Source organism: Populus trichocarpa, chromosome 6 (genome assembly GCF_000002775.5).
Source record: "Populus trichocarpa isolate Nisqually-1 chromosome 6, P.trichocarpa_v4.1, whole genome shotgun sequence".
Classification (NCBI taxonomy): Eukaryota; Viridiplantae; Streptophyta; class Magnoliopsida; order Malpighiales; family Salicaceae; genus Populus; species Populus trichocarpa.
Window position 1 is genome coordinate 21,334,193 of NC_037290.2, and position 24,670 is coordinate 21,358,862.

A 24,670-nucleotide genomic window follows, 5' to 3' on the forward strand; every position below is an offset into this window, starting at 1 on the left:
TACAGGGTAGGGCAAGTGGGTTACCCGTTCCATACATTTTGGGCCATCTGAAATGCAGAAAGTATTTAGAGGTGTGATAAAAATTATTTATTTTATTTTTTTATTTGTAATTTTTTTAAAATAATATTTTTTTTATTTTTAAAAATTTATTTTTAATGTTATTATATTAAAATAATTTTAAAAATATATAAAAAAATTAATTTTATATAAAAAAAATAAAATTTAACCAACCTTTATTTGAGTCGCACTTTCAAACAAGGACGGTATATATAATGCGAGCAATGGTTCTTGTTGGTGTAAAATCTATTTTAAAAGTGTGTTTTTTATTAAGTTTAAAAAATATTTTTGAAAATTTTTAATTTTTTTAATTAATTTTTTTTATTTAATTTTGAATTATTTTGATATGCTGATATGAAAAATACATTTTAAAAAATAAAAAATTATTATTTTAATATATAAATAAAAAATATTTTAAAAAACAATTACTACCGTAATACATACACTATCTAATTTTGTCATCTCATCTTTCATATATTTAACTTTTTTTCATTTTATTCTCCCCTTTTTATTATTATTATTATTTAAAAACAAATTCAGATACTGTTAAACCAGTTTTCAACTTCACGAAGCAAATAGTTTCCGAGCTTTTTATAAAACCCTAATTAAATAATAACGTTAAAAAAAAAAAAACCTCATTTATCAACCACCAGCCAAGGTAAGCTTTCAAAAATCTATTAAAAAATCATAAGCATGTTAAGCACAATAACTCCTGCTCAGAACAAAATAGAACATTACTGTATGATAAACACTCGTCTGTCAATTTTTATGGATTTGTTTTGGAAATAAAAACTATTACTTTTGTTTTTTCCTCTATTTCACAATTTATTGTACATATGTTAATGTTAATTATCAGGACTCTATGTAGTATGCACTTATAAAATATATTTATGTCCATCTATTTCTTACAAATCAAATTCTCACTTTATTTTTATTTTATATTTTACGCTCACATGATACCTGAAGGAAATTTTTAAGATTATTTTTTATTTAATTATATATTAATAAAAATAAATATTCATAAATTTTTTAAAAAATTAAATTTTACAGAGGAAAATGTATTTCTTAAGTTGAAATTCCATGTTTCTTATTTTTTTATTTTGAATTTTTTTAATTAACAACATTTTTTTTAACATGGTTAATCATCATTAAACACTCCAAAATGGGTGTCATGACGCAAGGCAAAAGAAAAAACATGGCCCAGGTCCAGCCAGTTTATGGACCCGAAACCAGCAACGTACAATTGGCACAACTCAAATGACCCAGTCCATGGTGCTAGGCCTGTCTCTGTTCTTCATGGGACAAGCCTCTAGTCCCAATTCTTCTGATTTCATCCAGATAGTAGCAGCTCTTGTTCTTCATCTCCAAGTCATTTTATCAAAATTTCTTGAGCCTTATCCACCACCATTTCCTCCACTCCCTTGAACCAAAGAAAAACACTAGCATTACCATCCCTCACAATCAGCCATGTAATGTAACCCGACACGATGCAAGACACACTCCTCCATTTCCTCTCCAACAACACCAGCAACAAATCCTCCCCATTTCCTTTTCCCAAACCACACAATTTTCCCTCATCGTCCTTCCATGATTATTTCTCCCCGCTTTCTTGCCCAAGAAACCTCCATTTTCCCTCTCTTTCCTTCAAAACAAACACCATTTCCCTTCCTCTTAAGCCCCTCAAAACACCAGAAATCCCCTCCATATCCTCACACCATACTCCTCCACCACCATCCAATTCTGAATTTCAAGAAAAAATGCTCTACCTTGACTCAATAGGCCTAGACATATTCTCCCTCATAAACAACCACCGTCCGATCATCCTCACAGCCTCCTTACCAAACATCAAATCCATCATTGATTTACTGACCTCCAAGAACTTCACTCCACGAGAGTTCCGCCGAATCATCTCCATGTGCCCGGAAATCCTCAACTCCACTCCTTCCACTATCACCCCAATCATCACCTTCCTACTCCGCGAAGCCCGCGTCAGCGGCTCCGATTTAAAACATGTCATAAACCGACGGCCCAGATTGCTCGTATCCAGCGTCAAGCATTGCTTGCGCCCCGCTCTCTATTTCCTAAAAAACATTGGCCTTGAAGAGGTAAAAAGACACACGTATCTACTGTCTTGTAGTGTTGAAACGAAACTTTTACCGAGAATCCAATACTTTGAGAAAATTGGGTTCTCTCATGAAGATGCTGTTTCCATCTTTAGGAGATTTCCACAGCTGTTTAATTTCAGCATTAAGAATAATATTGAGCCCAAGTTGAATTATTTTGTTGTGGAGATGGGAAGGGATCTGAAGGAATTAAAAGAATTTCCACAGTATTTTTCTTTTAGTTTAGAGAATAGAATTAAGCCTCGACATCAATGCTGTGTTGAGAAAGGTTTGTATTTTCCTCTACATACATTGTTAAAGACAAGAGAGGCGCAATTTGTAAGTAGGATTGATGCTTGTTGTAATTCTTCAGTTCCTTTGAGAAGTTCTCCTTTGTATTCTGTAAATTGTGACATTGATTCTTCTACCAGCACAGAGTAAATTTATATTTGTATGGTGGATGTATCCTTGGATTGCTGTGTGGCTAGATGGTGTCACTGCCGGTATGTTACTGTCAGCTGTGACAAAAATCGTCAATCCCATAGATTTTACGTAAGAAGGTGTTTGGCCGCCGTTTTCGATGAAAATATCAGAACTTTTCTGGCTGTGAATTTGCATCTTTATGTTATCTATGCCATTTAGTTTTTTCTATTAGGAGCCTTTTATTAGAATAAGTTTGATAAATGTAATGCAATTGAAATAGTGTCTTCTTTCTTACATTGCACATATAATCTAGTGTATTATACTGGACTAACCTTAATTTGCTTGTCAATCTACATGCTTGTGGCGACTTTGGCCTTTTCAATCTAGCTGTATGTTGTCAAATTTGAATTGCCAGTAAGCAATGTTATCAGGGGGTTTTTTTTTGGTATTGTATGCCTTGAAACTTAAGATGGAATCCCTATGAAATTTGAGTTCTTTGCTCTTTCTATATATAAAAAAAGAAAGAAGCAAGGTATGTGTCATGTCTGTGGAGAGAAAGGAGAGGACACTGGTATAGGAGTTGGTGGTAAACAATGAGAGGGCCTAGTTTTCACAGTTATGACTTTTCATTAGTTGTGTTTTTAGTTTTCAGCCATGGTAAGCGACTATGCTTTTGCAGCATGTGGTTTTTTTCAAGGAGAAAACTTGCGTGGTTATTTGTTGACATATGAGAGTTTTGTTGGACTTTCGCGGATGGTTTTCCCTTCAAGGTTTAGACTTCTTTACTTGTATGGCGTCGAGATAGGAATTCAATTTGTTAAATGACATGTTCTTTGCAGGGCCAAGGTGGATCGAGCTCTTTTCAGTTTGCAATTTAGTCGCCATGCATCTTGGCATTTCGAAATCGAAATCTACCCGTCTTTTGCACGAGTCCTAGGCAACTGGCTGCGCAGGATAACTTGATTTGCTATTTGTTCCGTTGATATGTTCCACTGATTATTCCTCCCAGGTATGGGTTTTTTGTGAGATAGAATCAGCCTGTTCCAGAACAAACCCTGAAGACACTTGGATCAGTGTTGCCGGTCCTTTGCCCCCATGGCATCACAACCCCTTCATGGCTTAACTCAAATCAATGCACGGCTGAGCTAACCAACGATGAGCCTGCTAATCGTCAGTGAATTCTCTCTTTCCTCCCCGTAATCCTCGTTCAACTGTGCCCACCCATCAAACCATAAGCAAAAAGAAATCGGTTCTAGCTGATTGAAACTGAATTGCCTCTGTTTTATTACGGGTAGTTGCTTGTTTAAGAAGAGGTTTCTTAGGTTGATGAGACTTTCGATTTGGCATAACTCCAAGCAATTGCCGCTTTAAAACTCCCATTCAATAGACAACGAAGCAGAACAATGTCACTGCATTCTTGAAGGCAAATGCTTTTGTTTCTGAAACAATACTTAGGAAACCGCCGACGTAATTAACGAGGGTGAATGCACATGAAGATGGTGAAAAAAACGTTAACTGATGATGCTTGTCAAGAAAGAAAAATGTAAAATTGTGACCAAATTAGCTAATTGTCAAATAACCTTGCCGAACAGTCATATACAAATTTTAAGCATCTAATTTTTAGTTAAGAGGGCTATTGATATTTTTGTGTTTTTATCGAACAGGACCAAAAAAAACTCTAACAAAAAAATTCAAGGATTATTTTAAAATTATTTTATGAATTCTTATGTGTTTTTCCAACAATTTCATTTAATATCGAGTTGTAGACTCTTATGGTAAGATACAAATTCAATATTTAAAATTTTTTTTTCTCTGAATTTTTTTTAAAAAATAAAAAATTAATTTTTCCCCAATTTAAAAAATATAAAAAAATATTTTTGTTTGTGTGTATACGACCAAATTCTAAAAATCTTCATACGTATTTTTATGAAGAATAAAAATTATTTTTTTTATTACACTTTGAAAAATATAAAAATTACTCAATAACTATCATAATCAGTTTATGATTATTCATTAGAATTCAGTCTACATTTCAAAAACACTAAAACATTATTTTATTTCTTGTAATATACAAGATTATGAACTTATACATAAAATATATTCTCGATATTAAATAAAAAATATAATTTTTTTATTTATATTTTAACTCTAAAATGGCTAGATTTGAACCCTAAAACTACAGTCCACTCTACTGTTATAAATCAACTTTAATAATTAGACAAATTAACAATTAAGAAACACAACATTAATTTAGTTTATATCAAACAAATAAACAATACAACTTATTTTAAATAAGACGTACTAGGGGTATTAATATCTTTTATTTGTGTAATTAGTTTTTTTATCCAGATTTTTAAATTAGTTAGAGTTTTTAATAATTAAAATATTAGGTAGCAATTTTGTATTTTAAGAATTTTTTATTTTCCTCCCATGTCACCATAAAAATTTTAGTATAAAAAGATTATTATCATGATGCCGTATAAAAAAATGATTATCATGACGCCGTCTATGTGCGATCCTCAGGATATATGTTTTTTCTTAAATAAAAAGGCTCACGAATTGCTCCACAAATGTCCAAGATTGTTAGAAAGACATCTCATAAGCTAGCTTAGCAAGATCCATAATGAAAGATTCTGTCACTCTTCGGGTACAAATTGTGAATTCCTCAACATGTTGCCAAAAATAAGAAATAAATAATTTCAAATCACATCCCCCAACGCTCAAAACACCAAAAAATCCCCAAGAGTTATGGGGTCAAAAAATAATAAAATACAAATATACGGTCCAAAATATAAAAGAAAGATAATTATCTTCCCTCCACCTAAATCCGAAACAAAAAATTCCCTCCTTCCCTCGGTTTCTGCTGTCTCTCTTAACCCCCACTTTCCCCACTCCTGCATTCTCTCTCTAAACACATTTTCTCTCTCTAGCCTTCAAATTAACTAATTATCTTTTTTACCAATCAAATAATTTCTTCTCTCTTTTACTCCGATTTTTTATTTTAGGTTTCATTTATTATGTCCGGCGGCGCTAAAGCCTCAACCAGACCGGCTGCGGCGCCGCCTCCATCAGGACCGATCCAGCCTCCTTTAACGCGGCAGCTTGCATTTGCTACGATGAAGCCATCGTTTGTTCCTCCTGATGATTATCACCGATTTTCTTCACCGAGTACTAGTAGAGTCACCGCCGACCGGGATGCCGAGGCTATTGTTGTGAGATCTCCTGTGCGTTTCAATTTCTCTCTGCTGTTATATTCGTATGGAGATATTCATGAACATTTGAATTTTTTTAATTAATTTTTGTGTTTTTCATGCCGGTGTTTAATGTGTTTTTTAGGGATTGTATGTGTGAGTATTTGATGTCAATGAAAGTTAAATTGTGTTTTAAATGCGTTTTTTTTTTTTGTTTTGGTTGTGGTGTGTTTGGTTGCTGAGAAATTGTGGGAAAGGAAGGGAAAATTTGGAATTTGAAAAGAAATTGAGGGTTTTTTTTGGCTGCTGTGAGATTGACAGTTATACTATAATGGTTATTATTTTTGCAGAATCTGAATGGATGTTTATTTGAAATTTGAATTCCCATTTGACTTATTTTATTGCTGATAATTTTGGATTTGGTGTTGAATTTTGTAATTTGTTCTATTTGGTATAAATATATTAGTGTTTGATGGAAGCCCATTGTCCGTAAAAATTCTCACGCTGATGTTCAAGTGAGTTTTTCATGTTTAGGGAATAAGAATTGTGTCTCATTACCCAAACCATGTTTGGGCAGGAAGACTTCAAATGGAAAGGAAGATAAGAGAGGGTATCGAATCCTTCAAATGGTCCAGGATTTATAAGTTTTTATTTTAGGGTAGGGAGGGGATTGAAAGGATTACTACAACGTAACTCCTCTTCTAAGAAAACCCACAGCGTCTGTTATGATCCCTTCACACTGTAACAATAAAGAATTATTTTACTCTTTTTTTTTTTTAATTTAAACCCCCTTGCTCCTTTAACCCAACAAGGAGAAGGTATGCCACTCTCCTTTCCCCTCTGATACATGCAAACAAGGGGAGGGTTGCTACGCCACTTTTACTTACCCTTCTTTTCCTCCCCTTATCTAGTCTAAACATACTATAACAGGATGCTAACTTGTTTTCTATCCCTATTCTCTGCTTTTGTTTTTAGGTATGGGTTTTGGTTTAGCAATAATCTACTTATGTAAACATTCATTCAAGTGCTTACTCTGTTAATCAGCCATACACGTCCCTTTTGTTGAAATCCTTCACTGAAAAGCTGCATAGCCTTTTTTTTCCGTACCTGGTCACCATTTCCAGTTACTGCATTAGTTGCTTTGTATAATTCTTAAGGACAATTATATTGGTAGTAGGCGTGTTGCCTTCTTGGCTATTCAAGAAGGGGTTACTTGTGCTCATAGTTTCATATAATTTTTTTATTGTAGCTGTAGTGGTGATGGAGTTTGAAGGAATGGTATAAGAACTTCCGATGAATCTTGATGATCATGCATGAAATCACTTTTTCTGTGATCTTAGCAGCTAACATGTTTGTGACGGGTCCTAAAGTTTATTTGGCTGTGGTCTTGTTTTATTATTTCTGCCAATTGAAACTGAATTGCCTAGTGTTTTATTATGACAATTTTTGGATTGGAATGTATTGTAAAAGTAACAGCTTATAACCTTATGTTCTTAAGAGGTGTTACAGTTTGCTTTACTTCTCCCAGTCATTTAACACAAAGTTGTAATTTTTGGCATCTCTCAGCAATTAAAACGGAAGAGTGCATTGGATGATAATGGAGTTGGCCCCAGCAATCGTGCTAGCAGTCCTGGATCCACTAGCATATCTAATATTTCCTTAAGGACACCTGTATCAGCAAAAGGAGGAAGGACATACAACAAATCCAAGGCCTCAAAGGGCAGTGGAGCAGGACCTCAAACCCCGGTGTCAAAGGCTGGTGAGGAGATGTATTTATCAACTTTGCAAGTTCTTTTGCATCCCTTTTTCATGCTTTAAGATTGCTTAGCCTTTGTAGGTAAGCTTGTTCGTATATAGATTATGTCTTTTCATCCTTTGAGTAGGGTTTGCACAAATCTTTATTGTCCAAGCATCACCAACATAAGAGGAACCTAATGAATATTATATGTGAACTTGCAGATTGTGCTTCTCCTCTTACTCCAGCTGGCAGCTGTCGTTATGATAGTTCCCTTGGTATTTTTTCAAATATTGGCACTCAAGATGATTTCATATCTATTTTGATTGTCTTGTATAGCTGTGAAAGCTTTCATATTTATTTTACTGATGTTTTCAGGTCTTTTGACAAAAAGGTTTGTCGATCTATTTAAACATGCTGATGATGGAATTCTTGACCTAAACAACGCAGCCGAAACCTTGGAGGTGATCATGTTTCTGATTGTATATTTACATTGAGGATAATGGATCATACTTAAAAGTTTTTTCACTGGAACAGGTACAAAAGAGACGGATATACGACATAACAAATGTCTTGGAAGGAATTGGTCTCATAGAAAAAACACTCAAGAACAGAATACGTTGGAAGTAAGTTGATGATAACAAACTTTCTGGAAAATTCATACTATTTTGTTTCTATGTTTGATTGAACCACGTGGGAACTCATGTGAGGATTAATTTGATTGAATGGTTGGCCAGGGGTATTGATGCTTCAAGGCCAGGGCAGGTAGAAGGTGATGCAACTTTGTTACAGGTAAATGGAAGTGGATATTGTATGTTTGTTCCACAAGCCTGACTAAATTTATATTCTGCAATTTGTCGTAGGTCTGATTGTTCTATATCTTTTTATCTTGATTTGTGACTGCTCACTGATAATTTGTTCACGTTACCCCATAGTCCATTTTTTATGAAGCTATTCAAATGATGACATGGAACTGAAAAGGGGAAGGATGAAAACAAATTACATATTGGCTTTCCTATGTAGGAGGCTTATCTTGTGCTTCTTTTCCTGCAGGCAGAAATTGCAAAGCTTACTATGGAAGAGCACGCACTAGATGATCAAATAAGGTTACATGGTTGATTCCCTTGTTACAGCTGTTAATCTTGCAATCTTGAATCGCTTGGATAATGCTGATGCTGTCAAATTGCTGCAGAGAAATGCAGGAACGATTGAGAGATCTGAGTGAGGATGAGAACAATCAGAAGTAAAATCCTCTTTGCAAACCCTATGTACTTAAAATTAATTTTACCAGGTGTTTTATTTGCTAACCATAATAACCCTTATCCATCTTCTCACAATTACAGGAGGCTTTTTGTGACTGAAGAAGATATCAAGAGTCTGCCTTGTTTCCTGGTCAGTTTATTCTGTTCAAACTTTATATGAGCCATAATAGTTTTCCAGTTTGGACACTGATCTGTCTGATGGTTTTGTTGACTTTCTATCGTTGCTTGTTCCAGAATGAAACCCTCATAGCAATTAAAGCTCCCCATGGAACTACTCTAGAAGTCCCTGATCCTGATGAGGTAAGTTGACAAAAGAAGATTTATCTTATTTGTGCTTTATGTCATGTGCTTGATGCCAAAGTGGTATTGCTTCCGTATATGACAGGCTGTTGACTATCCACAAAGGAGATACAGGATAATCCTTAGAAGCTCTATGGGTCCTATTGATGTCTACCTTGTGAGGTGTGTGGCCCCTTTCTAGATGGTGCACTGGTGTCTTTTGTGAATCAGGTTATTGATTTTTTTTCTTGCTTCTCTTCTCATATTTAAGCTTTCTGTTTATTTTTCCAGTCAATTCGAGGAGAATTTTGAGGAGATGAATAACGTTGAGGCATCTGTGAGCATTCCACTTGCTTCTATTTCAGCATCCCATGGAAACCCAATGACAGAGATGACCACTGATGTGAGAACCCAGGGAAGAAGTGGATCTCTGGCACAACAGGCACAAACTATGTTCTCTGATCCTAATACTACTCAGGAGTTAGGGGGAATGATGAAGATTGTTCCTTCTGATATACATGTAAGTGTAGCTGTACATTGTTTTTGTTCTTATTAGCAATTAACTACTTGTGAAAGAGTCTTACAAATATTCTATGGATAATAGTTTTGACTTCAGCAAAGGTACTTACAAGTTCAGATAATGATGGGTATGTGAAATGCTTGCGTCTTTGTCTGACCAATGATTTCAAGCTTTGGTTTCAAGCCCATTTGCTGATTGCCTGATACAGTATCAGTTTCATAAATACAAAGCCGAGATAATCCACATTAATATAATTTATTAGGAAGACAATCATGACTTCGTTATATAGTACAAATAGATTAAAATGCTGTTTTTTTCCAAAATTCTTTCAAGCAGCAAGGTGTCAAATTATGAGACTTTACTCAATCATCTTAATTCATGTAAATGCCATCTGTGAAACCTGTATGTTGATGGTTTCCAACCCCAAATTGTTTCGTATATGGCATGTATAAAACAAATGAGACGTGCAAAGTTGTCATTTCATACCAAAGATTTTGCAACTGCTTGGATGACTTAAAACTGATAGCCGTATTCAAATGTGTAAGCTGTGTCTGACTGTCTGATTCTTGTTGCTGTTGCAGGATGATTCAGATTACTGGCTTCTTTCAGACGCAGGCATAAGTATTACAGATATGTGGAAGACAGACTGTATCCTTGAAATTATTTTTCATTTATACCCCCCTCCCCGGACCATGTAAGAGTTCAATAATCAATCCTTGACCCAGGCAACAGCAAATATTGAATGGGCTGATTTTGGGGTGACCGATGTCCAAACTCCCAGGACACAAACTCCATTGCATGGGATTACTGAAGTGCCTCCTGGTGTTTAAACCCTATCCGGAGGTAAATATTGACTTATCCAATGCATTGAGGAGATTCTTTTCCTGTACCAATCTGCATCCTTCTATGCTCGTCAATTATGAGTTGGCTTAAGAAAGACAAACCAGGAAAGTGTTAGAAGTTGGCAGATGATAATCCATGGTTAATGTTACATGGTAGAAATTGACCTCGTGGTCTATTTGCAAGCAAATCAAAGGATAACAAGGGAAGGGAATTTTGTTTGCAATGGTGGACGTTCATGATGGAACTTAGTAGTGGTGTATCTGATGATGTTAGGGCACGCACAACACAATTGATTTAACATTTATTATTCCATCATACATGTACATGTTGTTGTTGCTATAGCTGGTGCTGTAGTTTGTCTAGCGTTGGAAGGCAACAGATCTGGCCAGCCGCCATTATAGTGGCGGCATGCTATAAGAATGTTGCACGGGAACCAGGATAATATTTGGGGCAGCATTGGTTTCCAGCCGAGGGCTAGTTACATATTTAATTTTGTGGACTAAGTTGTAAACATCAATGTCATATTTCATTGGGATGGAATCATGCTGCCTTTGTGGCCGTAAGTTTCTCCCTACAGCTTCACCATAATTTCATACTTGAAAAAATCTCACGTGATGGTTGGATGAACTTAGACAAACCAGTCATGTTTCCATGGAATTGTTCGTTCTTTCCTTGAACCCCTCCCTCCCTCCAACAGTTGCTGTTTCAGAAAATTGGGGTCCAAATTCTCAATGATCCTTCAAGGAAAAACCTTTCAATCATCGGACAGTGAATGAGTGAGTGTCACCGGTGAAATTATCATTTTCCGTTATGACGGATGTATATGTTATCCCACCAGTATAAATGAAGAACAGTTCACTGTTCACACAAGTTATTGGCAATTTGTTTTCGTTGGATAAATAAGTCTCATACGATTTTTTTTTTGTTCAATCAAAATCACACCGGAAGAAAACCTCTCAAAACAGATGAATAAGAAGCGTTGCATCACGATGCATGTATATTCTGTGTTACCATCTGCAGTCCAGCTCAGCACCACGTGACCTTAACAAGCTCCACGTCAGATACCAGGTTAATGGGTCCTCCGTTTTGCCTTGCATCCTGTGTTTTTTCTTCTGAATAATTTTATTTTGTTTTGAATAATTTTTTATTGATTATTTTTAATTTTATCCCTTATTATTTGATTTCATTTGATTTTTACATCAAATATTGTTATTTGTTTTTTTTATTGATTTTTATTTTTAATTTCATCCCTCAACATTTTATTTCATTTTATTTTTATGTCAAGCTTGATCTTCATTATTTTAATTACTACACTTTTTTTTTTTTTTGCTTTTAATCATTTTTAAAATTGATTGTTTTTTTAATTTTATCATTTAATATTAGATTGGTTGAAAATTGAGCTTCATGTTTTTTCTGGTGTGGTGATCTCAGTCTCATGACCCGAGTCACAGGTATGAAATGCTAACTCAGATTGATATCAGTCTTTTTTTATTATCTTTTTTACACCGATTTTTTTTTTTATCATTCAATATTGAATTTTTTAAAAATTAAGCTTCGTGATTTTTATTATTTTTATTTTTATAAGATTATCTCGCTCTCATAAATTAGGTTGAGTGCCTAGTGGGTTTGCCCAATTTAGCTCCATTTGTTTTTGGTCATTTTTTAAAATTAAATATTTTTCCAGCTCCACCTTTTTACATTTTTTTTTGGAATTGGGCTTCATAATTCTTGTTATTTGCTTTCAATTAGATTCTTTCGTTCACATGATTTGGCTTGCAAGGTTCAGAGGCCTTACTTGAGTTCGTTGATGTTTTATTTTTTCGGGGTTTTTTTGTTGACTTATTTTTTATTATTATTATTATTATTCTACATTTGGACTGATGGTAATTGGGCATCAATATTTTTTTTTCTTTCTATGAGGTTAACCCGACCTCATGGCCCATGTCTCAAGTTTTCCATGTTAACTCGGGTTGATTAAGATTATTATTTTTTTATTTTATTTTCAACATTTAGATTGTTTTGGAATTGTGCTACATAATTTTTTTTAACCGTTATCACCTTTTCTTTCTAAGTTCTATTCATTTATTGTCATTAAATCAAACCATCTCATTGAATTTTTTTAAAAAAAATATTAGCAACTCCTGAATAGAAAAAAAAAAAAAAACAGCCCAATACGAGGTAAAGCATGCTAGGGACGAACAATGAACTTTTTACACGTAATTAAGGTAGCAAAAGCCAGTATGTGAGTTTCATCCTCGTTGACCTTCTTTCAGAAATAAATTGTTATTGACAGTTGACACATTATGATAAAACACAAGAAATCATGGACAAGGAAGGACACACACATACAGGAAAAGGCTGACGCCACTCAAATTAAGCTATTTTGTGCTATTAGCACAAAAATATTTAAATTATAGTGAAATAACACAACTCGAAAAAGTAGTGGGGAAATAACATAATTTAATGGTTGTCGCTGTTACAATTTAATTTTGGATTCTAAAAATTGTTTTTATAAAAAATATTTTTTTTATTCAAAAACCCAATAATATCAGAAATTTAAAATTTAAAAATATTTTCAGGAATAAACCTTTGAGTTGCAAAAAAATTAAAATACCAGAAAAATAGTTAGATTAAGGTATGTTGACAAGATGGGCTGAAAAATGATTTAAATAAAGTTTAAGGTTGAAATCTGATTTGAACAAAATTAAAAGAATTAATTAAGTTTAAAAACTTAATTAAACTTCTAATGGTTTTGGAGGATTCAATCGAGGACTTAATTGAAGAAAAATCAACTTTGAAGGCCTAATTTGGATCAATCTGCAAAGATTGAAAGATTAGGGACACAATTAAAATTTTAAAAGGCTAAATTAGTGCAATCAAGGACTTAATTGAAATAAATTTAAAATATAAAGTTCAATTGAGGATCACATTGAAGAAATCCAGAACCATTGACCATTTTATAAATAGTTCTGAAATTTGAGGATTTAATCGAAAAAGCTGGCTAAGGGTGAAATTGCTAGGAATCTAAAATATTAGGGCTGATTGAGAGCTCCATTGCAAAGTACTACAAGTTTAAGGACCAAATTAAAAAAGATCATAATTTTACTATTCATGGTCTCCTTCCCCTAAAACAAAAGAAAAACGATGCGCAAATGCTTACATTTCAGAACTAATTTCTCCCTCATCCTTTTACCATACAACACAAATTTTATATCAAATAAACTCGTAAATACTCTCCCAAAAACACTACCAAGCACAACGCTGCTTGCAAAAACAGCCTTATGTCCCTTTGTTAATTGTAAAATAGAACAAGCTTTTGTCACTAACTTCAATAAATATATAGTTGGTATCTATTCTCTAACATTAAAGGTTAAGATCCCATTTACTTATAAACCCTGGTGCAACACCGTGAGCAGTCCATCGTACACCCTCAAACAACAGTATTTCGAGGAAGAACCAGCAGTAGCAGCGTGCACCAGCTCCAGCAGCATCACAGTCTAGCTCCAGCAGTTGCAGCAGCGTAGAACTCTCCCAAAACCGGTGCGGCAGAGTTAGTGAGGTATATCCTTTTTGTTTTGTTTTGTTGAAGTTGCACTGTTGCAGTCATGGTAGTTATTTGCATATAACAGCTTAATGCTCTTGTTTGGTCAAGAAATAATGTGTGTAACAGATAAGGTTTTAGCATGTTTAAATGTTTTGGAAATAAGAAGGTGTTGCATACAATTATTAGGTTGATCTTTAAAGCATGGTGGGCTTTCTTGTTTCTTTATTTATGGATTTGGGCTTTTAATCTCCTTTGCTTTTAAAGAAAAAAGAAGGTTGGGTCATTCTCTCTTTTAGCCCATTTTAACCAAGCTTGGTTTTGTGTTAAGAAGCCCAACCCGTAGGGTTTGAGTTGAGCCTACAAGGCGTGTAAGGCCATGTTTGGCTTGATAGAAATTTATCAAAAATACTTGCAATTTTTGTGTCAATAAGGTTTGTTTGACAAACGAGTTCCAATAAAATTTTCAAGCCATGTATTTATTTTTATAGGTTTTTTCTAAACATCACCTTAATTTAATTTTAATAAATTTTTAAAGTTTTGAAAGATTATTTTGCAATTAATTTTTGAGTTCTCTATTTTTTTTTTATCCTCTCGTATTTAGTATTTGGAATTATAATTTCCATACAAAGTACTTTTATGATATTAAATAAATCATTTTTTTTTTACAAAAACAACAAAATTTACTTTAAAAAAATGTATTTAAATATTTTTAAAATTGAAAGAGAAAAAAGCCAAAAAACATTTAATAGGAAAAAATGGAAGATATATTTAAAAAGAAAAAGAAAAAGAAAAAAAGGGCTATCTCCTTTACTATCTAGATGAACAGTGAAAGTGGCAGGGCAAACCCCAACTTTTCTAAGTATAGTAGTTAATTTATTAGTATTTTTAACACAAACGTTGCATATATATTAATAAAAACGTTAAAATTAATTTTAAGAAAATGAAAAGAATTTGCAAGGGTTTAAAATCCAATCAAATATTATGTAAGAATAAGATTTGAATAAAATCATATATATTTTAATGCACACTAAATATTATTATTAAGAAAATACTAAAAATATTTTTTTGAATATATTATTATATATTTTAATGCATACCAATTATCATTATTGAAAATTACAAATGACTTTACTTTTAATGAAAAAAATAAAAAGTTTTATTATATTTTCTATAGAATGATAAGCTCATATTTAATATTTAAGAAATTAAATTTTTGCATGTATTTAATTATTATTTTTTATTTTTGATATTTGTTTTATTAATGTTTCATAGATTGTTTCAATAGTTAACACTTAAAAAATACAAATTTCATTTGTCATGAAAAATTCTAAAAAATAATATTTAAATCATTATATAAAACAATATTCTTTATATCATGCTTTTATAAGAAAGTTTTATTTAACTCTGTTATCCTTTACTTTCAATTGTTTTTTTTTTTTACCAGAAAAGAAAAGGTTAATACAACTATATGAAAAAATAAATAAATTAATATTCATAATTTCATATCATCACATGGACTATGGATCAATTAATGGACATTACAGTGGATTTAATTAATTATACAAGTGAAGATGTGTGTTAAAGTTCTAAGAAATAATTACGAGTTATAATACCACATACATGGCATTGCTCATATGCATATTAATATTAATGTTGCTGGCGTTTCTTGTAGGATACGATCCCTTTTATTCGAAATAACGTCATGAAATATCATTTTAGTTTTTCTTTTCCATATTTTGTAGTATTTTGGTGGTATTTTCGGATAGTTTCCATGGATTTATATTATATCCAACTTTCAAGTGAAGTGAAAAATAGATTACGAGTTAAATTATTGATATAATCTCAAATTTTGGTCCCCAAATTAAATCTTCTCTCAATGCATTCTAAATATATCCACATGGGTAATAATGAAAAAGAAAATAGTTAACCTAGAAAGATGTAGTTCAACTAATCAGATCCTGAGTTTGCTTTCTAGAGACCACCAATTCGAATCCTACAAATCTCAGGGTTACTGGAGGTTTACATGATCGTTAACTTCAAGGCCCATAAAATTAGTCGAGATCCGAGTAAGCTTGCTTAAACATCCATATTAACCTAAAAAAGAAGAAGCAAATAGCTTGGTTAACTGGAAAATTAAAGAAATAAGTTTTAATTACTGGTGGAAAATTAAAGAGTACATCTTTACACAAGCTTTGCCAGTGGAAAAGTTTCAGCAGCAGCTGAGGAGATCATTAGGAGTAGATGTAGGTGGAAAATTAAAGAGTCCATCTTGCAAATTTATTTTTATATATTTTTCAAAAATATACTTTAAATCAAGATTACTAATTTCGTTATATTCCAGCCGTTATATTTCATACCATTTAAAAAAAAATAGAATAAATTTTATTTCGTGTAGGATCTCCGGTCATTCTAGATTTCTCACTCAATTCCATCAAAGATGTTCCGGGTTTACTTTGTCCTTTCTATTCCAGATAAAAATTTGATAAAATTAAAGTGATTTGGTATTTATTTGTTACAATTTAAGGGTTCAACAAAGGTAAAAAATTAATATTATTATATTAATAATAATATTAAAAAAACTTATTACTATTTTCATTAAAATTATTATTGAGTTTTTAAAATTAAATTTATTACTAATATATATGATTTATATTCATGTTTGTACTTTGTAAGAATTTTAGCAAAACAAAAAATGCTTTAGATCCTCCTATTAGTCATGATAATATTAATTTATTGAATAAGTAAATAATATAGTTTTTTTGAAGGAAATAATTTAAATTGAGAGATAATTGAGATATTTTTGTCTATTTTAACTTTAGTGGATGAAATTAATAAAAATAATAATTAGTTAGAATATCTAGATGATGATTTTTTTTACATGTTATTACATAAAATTAAGATTTTTATTTTTATATTAATGATGTGAATGATGTTTGATTTATGTTTATTTTTTGAATTAAAACTTTTTATTTTTATAATATTTTGATATTTTATTTGTGTTGAATTATTTTAAATTGTAGTTATTTTAGTATTGGTGGTCGATTATTTAAAAATATTTTAAATCTGAAAATTATGTTTAGAGTTTATTTCATATAATTTAAAATTAATAAATGTTTAGATTTGAATAGAAAGAACTAAGAAGCGTACATACGTGAACACTTATAACTCAACTCAGATCAGGTAGGACCAGCGGAGCTGAATAACTATCGATAAAACGACAAAAGAGCACCCACCAATGACATCGGAAAAGATAACATTAACGACGTCATGTCAAAAAATGTTGCCGTCAAAAGAATGGCAGGCAGTAGCCCTTTAGTCCTCAGCCATCACTGACCCAACGAACCACCCACCCACAACGCGATACAAAAAGCCGCCATATTCCCAAGTAGACTCTGAAATTCCATCCCCCCCTCTCCCCTCTCTCTTTCCCTCACGATGAACCAAGAGCCCTCACAAACAGCCACCCTTCGCCGGAGAAACTCAATAGCCATGTCATTAGTTATCCCAACAAAGCTCTCCCTCCACCCCTCCTCCATCCTCCCTCCATCACACTTAAATGGCACCACACTTTCTCCCCTTGACATCTCCCTCCTTTCTCTAAAATCCTCTTCATCCTACACTTCTCTTAAAGACCTTCTCCCTTCCGCCACCGTTAACTCTCCGACATCTTCGAATTCCACCACCACATCCCCGTATGAAATTTCCATTCGCAACCGCCTTGTCAAACATGCTGCCTGGGCTTACCTCCAGCCCATGTCCCCCTCTGCTGATTCGTCTGGCCACTTCCTCCGACGCGTCTGGCTTCGGTTCTCCACCAAGAATCCCATCACTGCATGTTTTCGGTTCCTTAGTGGTCATGTTATTCCGAGCATAACAAGTGCTTTTGATCGGATCCTCCATGCCATTCGAGTCCACGTTAACAAATTGCAGTAACTCAGTCTCAATTTCAGTTTCAATGCGTATCTGAGTTATATGACCCAGAAATAATGTAGAAAGAAAAGAAAGAAAAAATCATGTATATACAAGAAAATGAAAGAATAATTGGGATTCAATTTGGAAATGAAGAAAAGAAGGACGTCTAAAGTTTTTTTTTTTTTTTTTTTTAATTCTTCCTATCTTTTTTTTTCGCAAGTTTGTTTTTTAGTACAGTTTTTCTTTTAATACATTTTTCTTTCATTGTTGAGTTGGTTTTGATCTTCGTAGCCTCGTACGAAATTGGTGGAGCTTTTCATTGACATTAGGATCAAGGTTAGTTGAGTTGTCCGTGTCCATTGCGGTAACAGATTCTGTTTCCTCATTGAGGTGGACTTGTACTCGTTTGGATTTTTGTGATCCTGCAACTTCTCGGTTGATTGTGCTGCTGCCAGGCGTTGTCGGTGGTCTTGGTGGCGACTTGGAGTTCTTGCTTGTATTCTTGGCCAATGATGGTAACTCATTTGGAGACGTAGCACTAGGTTCATCGCCATTGCTCTTCTGCAAGGTTGGTTCGAGAAATCACAGCTAGTTTAGTTGATCAAGGTTAGTGTTTTTATGTATATTAAGAGCTGTGATTATATATAATATCAAAGAAACCAAAGTTGTGAATGCATGTGCGTGTCTGTTTATTAATGAATACCAAAATTGTCAATCTGCTCTATTTACAAATACAATGTGCTTAACCTGTTGATTCTGAAGTTGGATCCAATTCACTAGTTCTAAAGCCTGTAGTGTGTTTAATGACAGATGTTTCTTCCTGAAGATCTGGGCAGTCCATTACAAAGCTATAGCCTATGGGGACGAGAGCTTTTTATGAACTGTTAGGTTGGTAACGATAGTGTGTGATGGGAGTTTGAATTTGAGCATAAATACTTTGAGGGTTGGAGAGTGATAAAGTCGTCAGGTTTTTTACAAGCTAGATACCCTTTGAAGAAAGAGTGGAATTTGTGGGATGCAGATATGCTAAGCAATAAAGAATATTGGCAGGGCAGGGGCAAGGCAAGAAGGAACAACAAATGCAACTAGCATCATTGTCCAACATGGCAAGTTCTATTTTGCTTGTGGAGGTGAAAGTGGTTGCTTCTAGCTAGTAATTACTTGTGCGTCCACTTTTGGAATCATTTTACTGATTCGATGGCTTGTTTTGAAGGAAAAATAATCTACCTCACTGTTGTTGTTTGTAAACTTTCCTGACTGACTCGCCAAGTATTGCAGAGCTTCAAAGAATTTAGTTTGCCCCAGTTCTGTGTAGTTATTCCAGTAGTAGATGGCAAAGTCCCAACCTCTAGCCTTCATCTCCTGTAGCTTCCTTTCGATACCCGTTTCATGCCTTGCTACCAAAGGTCTCAACAAGGTGTCATAGATATAGCCAGTTCCCTGCATTGAGCAAAGGTTTAACGTTATATGATTTGCTGAACTTGGTGAACAAAATTCCTTCCCCAGTCTCTTTTAACCATCTTCTCTCTTTACCTTTGTTTTTGGATGCCATAAGTAGATAAAAAATGCCAGCTTCACTTCACCATACATTGGCAACCTTCACCATAAAATGAGAATAAAATCAGACACCACAAAACGGTGCTGCTGGGAATGTAAATAAGAACCTCAGAACCCTGCTTACCATGAAAGAAATATGTCTCCTATCCTCTCACAAACCGTTACAAGTGCAATAATGATCCTGCAAGGTTTAATAAGAATTACACTAATAATTCAATTGCAGAGCATAAAGATAAAAGAAAATTCATGTATAAAGACGACGAATGGAACTGGAACACCCTTTTAATTTAAGCAATGATGATTTATGCAGTGTTACTACTGCTTTTAAGAAGTTACACCAGGATGGATCAGGGAATAGAGAACCCAACACATGATCCCCATCACCACCAGTAAAGATTTGGCTGTTCTCCATTCTAACTCAAAATCTCAATTTTTCTTTTCTTTTTTCTTTCTCCATTTCTTTCCTTTTTCTAATAATTTCTGAAAAAGAATGGATTATTCACCTTGCTATCGCGAAAGAACATCAAACTAAACTTTCTGAGGAGACCTTGAATAGAATCAATTTCGACATAAAAATGAAGACCATGTCTGCTGGGTTGAATGAACATATGGGGACTTACCAATATTGACACCAGAATCTAATTTCTTCAATATCCACGTTGTTCTTCTCCACAGATTTGAAACATTCAAATGCTGGGTATGCATATCCAAAAAGCAACCTGGCATCATCCAAAAAAACACAATATTCAATTTCAAGAAACGTCATTCAAAAAAGAAAAGGAAAGAGCAACAAAGATAAAAATCATAGTGAAACAACAGAAACAAACGAAACAAAAGGGGGGGGGGGGGGGGGGGGAAGATGAAGGAATATTGTTGAATAACGTACACAAGAAATCTGATGATGAAATCTCCTACCATCCTTAATCTCTGATCATACACTCTCCAAAATTACTGAAACACCTTTAAGAGAAAATTCTCAACATTCAATCAATATGCGAAAAAGAACGGTAAACCAAAAGACAAAAGTTGACATCCAAAGAAGAAGAAGAAGAAGAAGAAGAAGAAGAAGATAAAGCACCTGTAAATAAATGAATTACCAAAAGAAGAGACTACCAACACCAATGAACTTGCAATGATCAACTTGTGCAAAGAAACAAACTCTTGAAGAAGCTTTCACGTGAAGAATTCTTCAAGCTCTGCATTATAGAAAGATATAAATCAACCAAACATGGGATTAGTACAGTGATTATAGATTCTTTAGAAGAGAAATGGGGTTTAAACCTTTTGAGAGAGGGATCTCTGTTTCTGCGAATAATGGCAAGAAAATCCGCAGAGACGTGAGAGCAGAGGACAGACAAAAATTCTTTATAAAAAACAGAATTAATGTGTGTGTCTATATATAGGAAAAAGGGCAGCAGCCCTGTAGTTAATTAAAGAAGAGAATAGCGAGGGGGAAAGGAGAAAAAAATGGAGAAGGGAGGGATTTCTTGCAATGGACGCCTCTCTAATATTTTTTAAGTGGAGGGAAAGAGGGGATTGTTTTGGGATTCTGCCAACGGATTCACCGTTTGGCAGTTAAAGTTTCCTGTTTCCTGAGGGTGTCTCTGTCATTTAGTTCAGGACCATAAGAAATGGAGGCAGTTTTGGTAAAGCTCCAGTTTAGGGCAATCTCCATGTAATTTGCTTCCTAAGCCATATAATAAATTCTTCCTCTTTTCTCCATAATTGGTTAATTGTATGTGAACATTGTTTTTCATCTCTTTAATTGAAAGAAAGAATATATTTATAAGTTTGTATCACTAATTTCATCTCTTTAATTCCCTCAATCTCATTTTCAGATAACAACAACCGAAAATAGATGGATTAGTTGTTAGATTTATCTACTTAAATGGGTGGCAAATTATCATTTCAGATATTAATAAAATATTCTCGTGCAAGAAATTAAGAGATCAAAGCCATGCATCCTTGTTCTAGAGCTAGCTGGAAAACAAACATGCAAGTCAAACGTGGAATCACGTCCCATATATATGTGTGTGTGCGCGCCCCCGAATCAAACGTGCAAAAGTATGTCAGCATTTTAATGTATACTCTTACAGATTTCTTACCACAAAAAAGCCGAGCAACAGAGAAACTACATTAACAGGCATTGACTTTGGAAACATGAGACCTTAATTCAGGTAGTTGACAGGTAAAAAAACATAGGAGATCTACTCGATCGTACTTTAGTGTGTTGTTGTATGCCAAAAGTTGATCGATGCCATATCCAATTCCAAGCGGCATGGAGAGCCAATCAGGAAAACAAACCAACCTCCATATTTTCAATTCTTACCTCTTTCCACAACTACATAAGCATCAATTGTTTTATCTTCAATTCTCTATTTACTGTCAAATGCTATAAAATACTGTCAAATAACCAACTAAACGGTCTAAAATGATAAAAAAAAAAACAGACAGAATACATTTTGAAATAAGTCCACACTCCAGTCAACGTATTGGCAATGTCACTAGCTAGGATTTTAGGAAATACCACGAAGTTCTTTATTTCATTTTTTATATATGAGGGAAAAAAAACCTAGTCTGGTCATGATCTTCAAGTTTAGCTAGAGGTGGTTTAGGTTAGTTTAACTCCAATTCCAAACAAAATATAGAGGGGTGAACTTGAAAAAAAATTGATTTAAAAAAAGATAGAAAAACAACTAACAAACCAGGCACTTAATTAGATAATGTGAATGAAAATAGAAAGCAAGCCGGTAAAGATTACGAAGCTCAATTCCAAAACAACTCAATGCTGAAGGATGAAATGTAACAACTATTAAATTAAAAAAATTCTAAAATATATCTGAGTCAACCCGAGCTAACCTTCCAAACTCACAGTCTAAGTGATGGAACTATGATAAATGAATAGAAAGGAATTAAAGGGAATCACGAAGCCCAATACCAAAAAACTCCAACCTTGAAGGATGAAACTTAAAAAGAAAATTAATTTCCAACCGATCTAATATTGAATGATAAAATCAGAAAAAAAAAATTAATTTAAAAAATTTACCAAAGTAAATTTAACAAAGAATAATGACAAATAAAAATAACCAAGATAGCCCGAGTAATTTTCAAAATTTATAAAAAAATCTATAGAAAGAAAATAAATAAAATAACATAGCCCAATCTCCAATTGAATAAATGTTGAATGATAAAACTAAAAAAACATGAGTTTTAAAAAAGGCGAAAAAAAAAAACTAGGCAAACTCAGGCAAACCTCCTAAATTTCGGTTAATCTCTAAAACTCGTAACCCATAAAATCCTAGACCCGGACTCAATAAAAAACCTCAATTCCTAACCAATTTAATGTTGAAGGATGAAATTGAAAAACAAATCAATTAAAAAAAGCTGTCACAATAAAAAAAATAGCAATCAAAAGAATATGAAACAAATTTGATAAGAAAAAACATAAGAAGTATGAAATTTATTTACATAAAATTAAAAAAACTATTTCAAATAAAACAAATAACAATAAAAAAATAAGACTAAATTTGAAATATAAAAAATTGAAGGGGGATGAAACTGAAAAGAAAATCTATTTTTATAAATTATTCTAAATAAAAAAATAGCAATCAAAAGAATATGGATTAAATATAAAAAAATAATAAAATGAAGGGCTACTTTAACATTTTGAAATGGTAAATATTAAAATTGAGGATTAGAGAGAAAAGAAGAAGAAAAAAAAGGTCGTCGACATTAAGTCAAAGGACATTGCCACATGTGTAGTCTCATCATAGAGGGGATGCTAAGACGATTCAAACACCACTGCGGAAGGCAACATTTGGTCACTGAACAACCTCACACGCACCAACAGTTTTTTTTATTAATATTTAATATTTGATCAAATACAAAAATGCCCATAAGTCAACTTAATATTAACCATAAAACCACAATGAAAATATTAAAAAGTTCTTGGAAGATAGTTTAATAGATTTTTCTCTTAAAGGATAATTAAGTAATCATATTGTGCTAAAATAATTGAAAAAACCAAAAAGGCCCTGAATGTCAGATTTAATATTTTTTGATTTGAGGGGTAGTCAAGTTATTTTACTATGCAAAAAAGTAAAAAGACTATTCTGCCCCCACACAATTTAAAAATGATAATTGATTCATGATGAAAAGACCTTAGTGACCTCAATGCCTAGTTAAAAGTTTAATGGCATAAGGGCAATTTTATCATAATATTATTTCAATAAATAATGTTTCGAGTCTAGGTGCATAGTAATTTCCCTTCTAGTTTTAGTTTTCTTTTAATATTATTCTAAAGAAAGTAAAGTGTACAATATATATAAAAGAATATATAGAAAATTTGCTAATCTTGAAACTAAATATTATGTCCTAACTATACAATCTTTATAAAATTTACAAGAAATCTAACATTATTCTCAAGTTGATACATAAATGTCACACATACCTAACTTGTTTAAAAATCTTTAAAAAACTTGATTTAAAACTACTTAGATGAGAAATTGATCCTTAATCTAATATTAGGATACTCCATAATTTTTTTATCCAATTTTCTTCTTAATAAAGAATCTATCTACCTTTATATATTTTATATAATCATGTTGAATTGGATTATAAGTAATAACACATGCTGCTTTATTGTCATAAATAGTTGAATAAGTTGACGGGATGAATAACCAAAATCCTATATTATAAAATCTTACAATAGAATTCTTAACCACAATGCTTTATAAAGTCGAAGAGTCATACCTCTAAATTCAGCTTCTATATTTAAGCAAGCTATAACACTTAGATTATTGCTTCTCTATGTAACGAGGTTACCACCTATAAAGATAAATAACTAGAAATAGACTACCTATTATTTACTACTCCAGCCTTGTCAGGATTAGTATATGCATCTATGCTTTGACAATTTATATTTTTAATAAATAAAATTCTCTTTTTTAGTTGCAACTTTCAGATATCTCAAAATACTCAAAACTACATTCATATATTGCGTTATTAGATTATACATAAATTGACTAACAATAGTCAATGCATAAGCTAAATCTGGTTTTCAAAACGTGATATTTGTTTAAATATCGTGGTTGTGAACCGTAACATATAAAATTTTAATTGATATCGCGATTCATAACTACAACATCAATTAAATTTTGATATGACTTCATATCTTATTGTTTGGAAACCTACTTGTGTAGGAAATAAGAAGTCAAGAGCTACATCATGAAGTTTGTCAAATGTT

At 32.9% G+C, this 24,670-nt stretch overlaps 3 protein-coding genes and 1 long non-coding RNA gene across 7 annotated transcripts; 3 read left to right on the forward strand and 1 right to left on the reverse strand.

Moving 5' to 3' along the window:
* The first annotated feature begins 1,416 nt into the window (after nucleotides 1-1,416).
* On the forward strand, nucleotides 1,417-4,121 carry LOC18109089 (transcription termination factor MTEF1, chloroplastic). Its single transcript, XM_052453649.1, has 2 exons — nucleotides 1,417-2,162; nucleotides 3,422-4,121. Exons 1-2 carry the CDS (start codon nucleotides 1,545-1,547, stop codon nucleotides 3,458-3,460), a joined length of 657 nt encoding a protein of 218 aa, XP_052309609.1. The 5' UTR covers nucleotides 1,417-1,544; the 3' UTR covers nucleotides 3,461-4,121.
* Nucleotides 4,122-5,398: 1,277 nt separating this feature from the next.
* On the forward strand, nucleotides 5,399-11,000 carry LOC7466004 (transcription factor E2FA). Of its 2 annotated transcripts, none has more exons than XM_024602539.2 (14): nucleotides 5,399-5,794; nucleotides 7,340-7,532; nucleotides 7,733-7,786; nucleotides 7,887-7,972; nucleotides 8,046-8,134; nucleotides 8,246-8,300; nucleotides 8,562-8,614; nucleotides 8,701-8,751; nucleotides 8,852-8,900; nucleotides 9,005-9,070; nucleotides 9,156-9,232; nucleotides 9,341-9,569; nucleotides 10,151-10,217; nucleotides 10,302-11,000. In XM_024602539.2, the coding sequence occupies exons 1-14, from the start codon at nucleotides 5,600-5,602 to the stop codon at nucleotides 10,397-10,399; spliced, it is 1,362 nt and encodes a 453-aa protein (XP_024458307.1). In that variant the 5' UTR covers nucleotides 5,399-5,599; the 3' UTR covers nucleotides 10,400-11,000. The 2 variants fall into 2 exon arrangements, with proteins under 2 accessions (XP_024458307.1, XP_002308444.3); XM_002308408.4 differs by having other exon boundaries at nucleotides 5,400-5,806.
* A 6,052-nt stretch (nucleotides 11,001-17,052) lies between these two features.
* Nucleotides 17,053-20,863, reverse strand: LOC7466005 (putative HVA22-like protein g). 3 transcript variants are annotated; one of them, XM_052453489.1, is made up of 8 exons: nucleotides 20,707-20,863; nucleotides 20,523-20,621; nucleotides 20,312-20,385; nucleotides 20,046-20,144; nucleotides 19,550-19,606; nucleotides 19,402-19,465; nucleotides 19,096-19,308; nucleotides 17,053-18,429 (listed from the first exon to the last, which is right to left on the reverse strand). In XM_052453489.1, exons 3-8 carry the CDS (start codon nucleotides 20,341-20,343, stop codon nucleotides 18,130-18,132), a joined length of 765 nt encoding a protein of 254 aa, XP_052309449.1. In that variant the 5' UTR covers nucleotides 20,344-20,385; nucleotides 20,523-20,621; nucleotides 20,707-20,863; the 3' UTR covers nucleotides 17,053-18,129. The 3 variants fall into 3 exon arrangements, with proteins under 3 accessions (XP_052309449.1, XP_024458865.2, XP_052309448.1); XM_024603097.2 differs by having other exon boundaries at nucleotides 20,312-20,376; nucleotides 20,504-20,621; XM_052453488.1 differs by having other exon boundaries at nucleotides 20,504-20,621.
* On the forward strand, nucleotides 18,325-19,116 carry LOC18100614 (uncharacterized). Its single transcript, XR_002982363.2, has 2 exons — nucleotides 18,325-18,474; nucleotides 18,679-19,116. It is a non-coding gene; the product is annotated as an uncharacterized LOC18100614 (long non-coding RNA).
* Nucleotides 20,864-24,670: the final 3,807 nt, after the last annotated feature.